Here is an 8746-nt window from a genome sequence, read left to right as displayed (position 1 = left end):
GAGTGAGTGTGGGCTCCAGAACAGGCTGTGCTGTGTTTGTCATTGTATTTCAGAGCTGAGCTGAAAGACCGAAAGTCAGAGGAAAAGAATCAAGAATCAAAACAATGACTAATGATTTATAAGCTGAAGCAAAGCAGAAGTGCTGCTCACCCAGAATGTGCCTTCGTTTAAACGCTCCACCTCACACAGCACACAATAAGGCCAGGAGAAGAAAACATATTTTTTGGAAAAATGTTTTATTTAAACCTTTTTAATCTTTTACAACAATAAAATATTGCGTCAATATAAACCCCTTGACTAAAACTTCACATCAAACATTACAGCGAATTGTTTTCTTTTTGACAACCAACTTATCTTTGAAAGAATTTCCTTTTAAACACAATGCAGAATTTATTGAAAATAAATAATTGTTGGCAACTGCAATAGGCAATTTGAATAAAATAGTTGAAAAAGCAACTCTTAATGAAAATAGCGTTTATTATACATCAGTTACTAAATGAATAAACTAAATGATCTTTCTTTAAATTAATAACTTCAAAAACGTTTAATATACAAAACTGTACAGTTATAAAGTCGGCAGAAATATTTGGGTTAACTCAGGTTCGAACCATAGCGATTAACTGCAAAGAAAAAAAAAATCAAAACAAACAAAAAACTACTAACAGTTGTAAAACATGAACTCAGTGTGGGAAAATAAAAATTCCAGAACTAAAACCTATCTATCAACAGAATGCAGAGACTTGACAAAAAAGTAAGAGTCCGGGATTTGAATTAACACATGCTCTTCGACCTGCAGCTGAGGGAGACACAGTGTGGTGGACCAGAGGCCTGGCACCCCATACTATCGCATCCTTGACAAGGGGCCGGGGCTTTCTGGTCCTTAGGTAGTTTGAAGCTTTGTCTACGGCAGCTGTGCCTGAAGGCCGGACCCGGAGGTCAGCACCGGCGTTCAGAGACCCCAGCCAGGTCTGACCAGCAGCGGGTGGGTGTTGGGTGCTTGGCCAGCCTCACACGTGTGTACTCCTTGGGAATGAGGTTCGCCTGTGGACCTGGTGTGTGGATACTAGCTAGCAATAAAGCCACAGCAACTGCATATTTTTGGGGATCTCTACACAGCCTAGCGAGATTTTTTTTTGTACTTTTTGTTTTTTGTACATGGTAACACGATACACACAGCTATCTACAAACACACGTTTGCACGCGCACGCACACACACGCACAGAGATACATACACACCGAGATTTAAAAATATATATATATATTTTAAAAAGCAGGAACCCAGCCTCTCCGGCGCTCGCTAGCTCCCTCGATCGTCGCTGTGGGCTTCCACCAGCTGTGCTTATCAGAGACGCCGAGAAGGATCCCCACGAGCCCACTCACAGACAGCAGTATATACGCTGGAGGAGAGGTGGTACACGGATGGACCAGAATCCCTGTGACCTTTGCCAATCATATCATTGTCGTTCTGCACTGAGCAGAGAATGCCTATCCCCCACTCCCTCGCCACCCCTCCCCGAGGGTTTCTCACTCAGAGCGGGTGGTGAACTGGAGTTGAACCGAAATGGGAGGCGCTGGCCCAGTCGCCAGCTTCTCCGGGTCGTGATCTCCAATGAAAGTAATGGCGTGTGAAGGCAAAGTCTTTCGTCTAGGAGGGCCAAAGTGAGTTCGCAAGGGCGGTCGCCCTAGCGAGGCTGGGGGCCTGGATTTCTGTGCGCAGGAATCCAGGACTCCGGTGGGTGCGGAGCCCTCCCAGTCTGTCAGGCCACCTCTTCCGCCCAGCGTTGCCGCCGAATCCTTCTCAGATACCTGGATCTCTGCTGTGGTAGCCTTCGGGGGCTCCACAATTCCAGGAGGGAGGACAGATAGCTGCGAAATCGCCGCTGGCACTTCGCACTAGTTTGCAAACCTAACAGGCTTCCCTATTCTGCCCATCCTAGGCACTCCACCCCGGGAAAAAAAGTACATAACCAATATCATCATTACAACTCTCTTCGTTGTATCCTCTCCTCCTCAAACAGACTTGTGAAAGCGGGTGAGTAGATAGGCATCTCTCTCCCCGTCTATTTCCATCCATCCCCTACCTTTTCTAAGCAATTAAAAAACCATCGAAGTAGTAATAATAATAGCAATAATAACATGGAGTGGTCGATTAGATACAAATTATCTCACAAATATTGTGTACAGATTGTAGTAAAACACCGCAGACATTTAGAAACGCTATAGAAGTTTTTAAAAATGCAAAACTAGTCTATTGTAAAACAGATTTCACCTGAAATACAGCTGCTATAACCAAGGCGCTGAAAGGTTATTCAGAGGCACACATCTGTCTTCCCAACCCCTCCCCCGCCCCACCCCGCCCCCACATTATCCCACTCCTTGTTCTTCCTAGAGAGGAGCGACCAAACAAACCTTACTCTGAGTAAACAATATGTATTGATCAGCAGAAAAGGCTAAAGGGAACTGTTGCCTGGGGAGCCAGGAATATGAGATCCCAGCTTGGACCGCTTAATATAACTGCGGTTCAGCATTGAGAAGTCTGAATGAGAGAGTGTGTTTCCTTTGTCAACAGATGTTAGAATCCCCTATGGAATTAAATGGAAAGGAAAGGAAAAGAAAGGAAAGGAAAGGAAAGGAAAGGAAAGGAAAGGAAAGGAAAGGAAAGGAAAGGAAAGGAAAGGAAAGGAAAGGAAAGGAAAGGAAAGGAAAGAGGGAAGGGAAGGGAAATTAAAGGGGAAAGATGGGGAACGGGAAGGGGAAAGGAAAGGGGAAAGGAAAGGAAAAGAAAGAAAAAAGGGAAAGAAAAAGAAAGGGGAAAGGAGGGAAAAGAGAGCGCGCGAGCGAGCCAGAGAGAAATGATAAAGAATGCTAGAATGAAAGGAAGAGAGTGAGAGAGAAAGAGGAATCCGCGCTGCTCCCAGTGCGGCCGGCCGCCTCCTCGCTTCCTCCAGTCAGAGATCGTGGCAAGACGTGTCTGTTTTCACCGTGTGCGAATAAACCTCATGCGGCTGCTGATCCCCTGGCGGAGTCATTCTTTTCTCTTTTTGTCTTCGATTACAGAACCAGACACGCACCACTTCTTTCTCCAACTGGAGGCTGTCTGCCAGTGAGGAGATCTCCTGCGCGGCAGGCTTGGGACACTTGAGGAAATGCGTCTCCAGTACGCCCTTGACACTCACCTCGATGGAGGTCCGCTTCTTGCGCTTGCGGCCCTGTGCAGCGATCTTGTCAATGCTGGTCGGACTCCCTGTGGAAGAATCCGCCTCCTCCAGCCACTTGTTCAGCAGGGGTTTCAGCTTGCACATATTTTTGAAGCTCAGCTGCAAGGCCTCGAACCTACAGATGGTGGTCTGAGAGAACACGTTACCATACAGTGTGCCCAGCGCCAACCCCACGTCGGCCTGCGTGAAGCCCAACTTGATTCTTCTTTGTTTGAATTGTTTGGCGAACTGTTCCAACTCATCAGAGGTTGGCGTCTCCTCGTCAGAGTGATCCTGGCAGTGGTGCGAGCCCAGTTCGCCATGGTCCGGGGGCTCCCGGAGTACAGGGTGCAGGCTCTGTGCAGAGGTGGCAGCTGGAGGTGGGGTGAGTCCCCCGTGTTCCAGCATGCCGCTCACGGTGAAGCCAGGCTGCGAGTACACGTTGAGGGGTTGCCCGCTGGACGTGATAGACGGGTTCGGTGCCGGGCTCGCCCCCCAGGCATTGGGGTGGTTAGTGTGCGGAGAGTGGTGGGCTACGTGTGGCGAGCGGTGATGGATGATCGCACCCAGTTGCAGATCTTCGCGCCCGGGCTTCACGTCCTGCTGGTCCAGGGGGCTGGTTGCCAGTGTGGAGGACCATGGGCCCCCGTCGCTCAGACTGGTCACCCAGTGATGCCCGAGGGGGTGCCCATTGCTGGGAACTCCCTGCAAGTAATCACTTTGGAGAAGTTTCTGAGGGTTGCGGAAAGGACTCCCCTGCTGCATGCCCGCAGAGTCCGCATGGACTAGGGAGGTGGAACTGAGAATGCTGTAGGGATTCGAGGCAGCTGTGGCCATGGTCGGTGAGGATCCCCTACTAGTTATAATGTGGCAAAGGGAGCAGCTTCAGCCTTTGACATCTACTGTGTGGGGGAGCCAAAGACGCTAGCACGGGTTACCGGCACCCACTAAGGCCAATCGCAGCGCGTCTCAGCCTGGCTGGGAGTAAGCCCAGCCAATAGCGGTGCAGGAGGTCGGGCTCGCTTTCCGAATTAGGCTGGTGAAGCTCCGGAGTTTCAATGAGACTCAAGCAGGAAGTGAATCAATCTTTCAGCTCCATTGGCTGCCTAGCGCAGAGTGGCGGTCTCACATTTGATTACCGCCCCCCACCCCCACCCCGGAATTTATGTTGATGGGGAAAAGATGTGAGGGATGTGTTGTGGGGTGGGGGTGGCAGTCATGGAGTGAGGTGGCAAACTGTGGCTGTAGAACTCCTTTTTGATTATTTAGATTAACCTTAATAAAGAAAAAGTAAAACGAAGTTTAAATGTCATTTTGATCTCAGTGAATAGGGATTTTTCAGACTCACTCGGAGGTCTGGGCAGGCTAGTTGTGTGCCTGGGACTGCAAACAAAATGTCGGTACAAACTTTGAGCAAAGTAACGTCTTTGATTAGACCCTAAACCAATAGTTGAAATTAATGATTCCAATAAAAACTATTTCAGTTTATTTCATTGTATTAATAACCTCTACATCAAGGTCCAAAAACTTCTAAAAGATGTCCTGTTCTTTCTGAAAAATTGCTTAGGTCACGAAGAACTGAATAATTCTGGGAAAGTAAAATCTAATGTGATACTGACAATATTCAGTTTTATTGAAGTTTGCTTCCAATCTAGCTGGTCAATTGGAAACCTTGATTTCTTATAGCTCCATACCAGCTCCCTTCAGAGATCTTACAACTTCTGTCAGAGGTTCTGCTTGCTGAAGCGGGCAGCCCTCACACTCACCCTAAACGGTCTGCAGACCCACTACCAACAGGTATACAGGGAAGTGTTCATGACCCCGCGCCTGATGCTCTCCCCTTGGAAAATTATTTTTAACATTCACCCGCTCCCCCCCACCCCGCCGCTCACCCGATCGGCATTTAATGTGCCCAAGAAATTCATAGAGAGAGAAAGAAATGGCGGGCTGTTTGGCACCAAGTACCGCCCCCACTTTCCCAATCCCCCATCAAGCTTGAATTTGCTTTCAGCTTGAAAAAAACAGGGCTGCTTTTACATTTTGGATAGAAGAAAAGAGATGAAACACTTGTACTCCTCCTAAGCTTTTATAAGTTAGGAAAGGACAAGTCCGTGTGCTCCACAGCCCGGCGCAAAAGTAACGCTTGGAAGCAGAGTGGGGAGAAATGCAAAGATTTTAGATTGGTTCTAGCTAAGAAAAGGCAACAACAGACACCCAACACGGTCATTGAAGTTGAAAAAATGACCTTTCGTTGCATAATTTTGGAGGTAACCTAGCTGCCTAATTATATTTGCACTTACAGAAGACGGCATCAGAGTTCCCTTATTGGTTTGAAATTCCATTAAATATATTGCAAGAGCGCCTAGGTTAAGCTTGATTTAAATTTGCATACATTTTCATATATTTAGCAGAAATAAAAGAAGGCTTGCTGCTACCAGAAAGTCATTAAGGCATTAGTTTCTCTAAGAAGACAGATCAGAAGAATATGCAAGAAAATGAGAAAAAATAAAAACAAGGTGAGCTTATTCTGCCATTCCTTTATATAGCTAAAAAGCATTATTTCCTGTGAAATGAGTAATTTCTTATAAGAGCATAGAGCAAAAGGAGCTGATATTGGTAAGTGTAAACGTGTCTACTAGGATTGAAAACCTGGCATCTGATTCAGATCTATTTCTCTTTTTTTCACTTTTTTAAAAAGATAAACACTTAGTAATTATTGGTAGAAAGGATCATTTGCCATCTTCTTACCCACTCCTCCTGCTTTCTCATTGAAACTGTAGCTTCATTTGCCCATGTCTTATTGTAGAGGCTTATCTGCTTTTAGAAATTGAGTTTTCCTCTCTCGCTCTCGCGCTCTCTCTCTCTCTTTTTCTCTCCACCCCCCCCCACCTCCTCTTGCATATTCTGCCCCCAACTCCCGGCCTTTTCTGCTAAGGAACTCATTTCTTTACTGTTGTTTGCATCTTCCTTTGCAAGAATGCGGTATCATTTGTGCCTGAAATTCGCTTCCCGAAGAAACAAGAACTTGTCAAAATCAAACAAAAGTAAAGTTTTTAGGTGCTCTGTTAAGCTGGCCTTTCTATGATCCATTTGTGAGTCTGTGTCGACTCAATTTAGAGGTCAGAGGGAAACGCGTTAAAGAAACCTTACGTGCAAAACGATCAAGATCATTGCCGTGCTGTTTTTGCTGTTGTAGGTTCCCCACCCCCACCTTGCAGCTGCCTTTGAGTGAGAGTTGCTAATCTTAGGCCATTCAGGGGGTTAAGGTAATTATCAAATGATAAGGCTTCTGCATGAAGAAGGGGATCTTTTTTCAATCTTGACTTGCCAGAGTTCTTACAATGAACCTTCCTCTTGCCCACGGCCTCTGTTCCTGGTACCCTGTTTTGCCAGCCGCATCAAGTGGTTCAGACCATTTGCCCGAGGCTTGGAGGGGGGAGAAATAAGGAGCGGAGATCTGATCCCAGGGACAGGTTTTTACACCCTTATTTTGCAGTTTTTTATTATAAAAACTAGCTTTTTAATGGAAGTAATAGCTTTCGTCAGGAGCAGAAACTGTCGTCATGGTCTTTATTTTTCTTTACTCTTTCTTTTTTTTTTTCTCTTTCCTTCTTTCTTCTTTCTCTTTTCCTCTTTTTTAAATTTAAATAAATGTTCCCATGAATATAGATACTGCCTATTGTATTCAGGTCCAATCACATCCTCTAGCAACTGTGATAGAATCTTCTTCTACATATAAGGTGTTTTGTTTTTTGAATAAAATATCTGCATATAGTCAAATCTTCTTGCTGTTCTAACTAATCTGCTGGAGAGGTTTCTTTCGCCCTCTCCTGTCAGTTTAACTTCCCAAGTGTAACAGATGCCGCTCTCAAGCGCTCCTTTCTGCAGCTTCTCTTTATTCAGCTTCGCATATTTCTCCCCATGATCTGGGTTTCCATAGAGAGAGGAATAAAAGGGGGGACCATGGTCACAAATCCCCTGCCCCATGCAAAATAAAAGAGCCACATTCAATAGACGACCCGTCTGGACATGGGAGAAAAATAAGTTGATACGAAGCTACTGTTGCAAAGAGCTGGTAACTTATTTTTCATAGACTGCATTTTGCCTTAAACTGTAAGTTACCACTGGCAAGCTTGCTCTCTCATGCAGCTGAGCTACATACACTCTTGATATGCTCCACATCCTGATCTTGAAGTCCAAACCCGGGCCTCAGATCTGCTTCTTCCCATCCCCTCTAGAGCTTTGCTTTGAATAATATAACAATAGCTGTGAAACCTACCCGGTAGGGGCAGTTAAAAGTCGCCTTCGAGAGGAGCCCGGCTTTGAAGTAGAGAAACTGTAATTGTAGCGAATCCCCACCTATCTTCAGCAAAGCAGCACAGGTTTCAATTCCTGTGCCAGGCAAGAACCTGGCACAATTTTTATTTCTTGTTAAGTTGCCCTCACACTGCAATTACACACCCCACCTTATCCTTTCCCCTTGCTTTGTTTCTAAGAGGGCAATTCAGATCATTTCTAAAGGAAAGTCAGTTTAGCTTGATTTATATATGTTCATTCATTTATTTGTAACTTGAAAGTTTGCAGTTGCTATCCTTCCTTACAAGATTTAGGGATAGCAGCTCCCGAATGTCTTCAAAGATACCCACGCCCCTTTCTTTCTGAGCAAGGAAAGACTCATGACTCACAAAAGAAATTAAGCAGATTAATGTGGTTCAGGTTGTGCTCCTGTGGAAACATCTGAGCATGGCTGCAGCTGGATAGCCTGCGTCTGGGCTCCTTTCGAAAGCACCCCAGCCATGGGGATTGTGATATCTTGCAGATTTCATATTTCAGTGTAGATTATGAAGCATTCTCATTATGTGTACAAATTGAGGGTGGGGAGAGGAAGGTGGTTTGGGGCTGAAGCTGGCAGGGGGTAAGGACAGGGAGTTATTGGGGGGGTGGCAGGAAATAAGTCCAAAAGGCCAGATTTGATTGTGTGCAATATAGCATGAAACTCCAAACGGTAGGACATGGCACATAGACATTATCTCAAGATGAAAACCTCACCTTCAACCCAAGTTCACTTTGGAAACAGGACACGCTAGATTGGGCTTGGTAGGGACAAATGTACTTTTCTTTTTAATACCAGGAGCTCATAAGGGAAGGGAAACAATTGAAGAGACTTCTCAAAGCAGCAGAGAAAAAAAGCTGTTTTCCTGGTTTCTGCATATTGAGCTCATAAGACTGTTCTCGGTGTGAGACACAGCTGTCCTTCAGCGCACTAGCCCAGTGGAGCTCCTCTTATAGTCTCCTTCTTTCTTCTCCTTTTTTCTTTTTCAAAAGCTGCATGGGGGGAAGGTAAGAGGCTCCTAATATTCTGGGGGAAATTTTTAAAAAAGGAATTTAGATGACATTAGGAGGCATTGCCAATGCTGATGGTAGGACATGGCACAATAGTTCATAGGCATGAACTAATTGAACTCAAGCTCAGTGAGTTAATTTTTTTTAGGTCTCTATTGGCTTTCCTGAATGTAAGAAAAAGAATCTTCAGAGAAAAGGGAAAAGGA

At 45.4% G+C, this 8746-nt stretch overlaps 1 protein-coding gene across 1 annotated transcript; it reads right to left on the bottom strand.

The window, feature by feature from the left end:
• Nucleotides 1-219: 219 nt before the first annotated feature.
• On the bottom strand, nucleotides 220-4069 carry POU3F4 (POU class 3 homeobox 4). Its single transcript, XM_035288670.3, has one exon. The coding sequence runs from the start codon at nucleotides 4032-4034 to the stop codon at nucleotides 2949-2951; it is 1086 nt and encodes a 361-aa protein (XP_035144561.1). The 5' UTR covers nucleotides 4035-4069; the 3' UTR covers nucleotides 220-2948.
• Nucleotides 4070-8746: the final 4677 nt, after the last annotated feature.

This window comes from Callithrix jacchus, chromosome X (genome assembly GCF_049354715.1).
Source record: "Callithrix jacchus isolate 240 chromosome X, calJac240_pri, whole genome shotgun sequence".
NCBI lineage: Eukaryota > Metazoa > Chordata > Mammalia > Primates > Cebidae > Callithrix > Callithrix jacchus.
This window is presented reverse-complemented; position numbering and strand designations above follow the sequence as displayed.

Bases quoted from the DNA above. Each gene is read 5' to 3' on its own strand.
- POU3F4 (XM_035288670.3), bottom strand. From the start codon at position 4,034: ATGGCCACAGCTGCCTCGAATCCCTACAGCATTCTCAGTTCCACCTCC.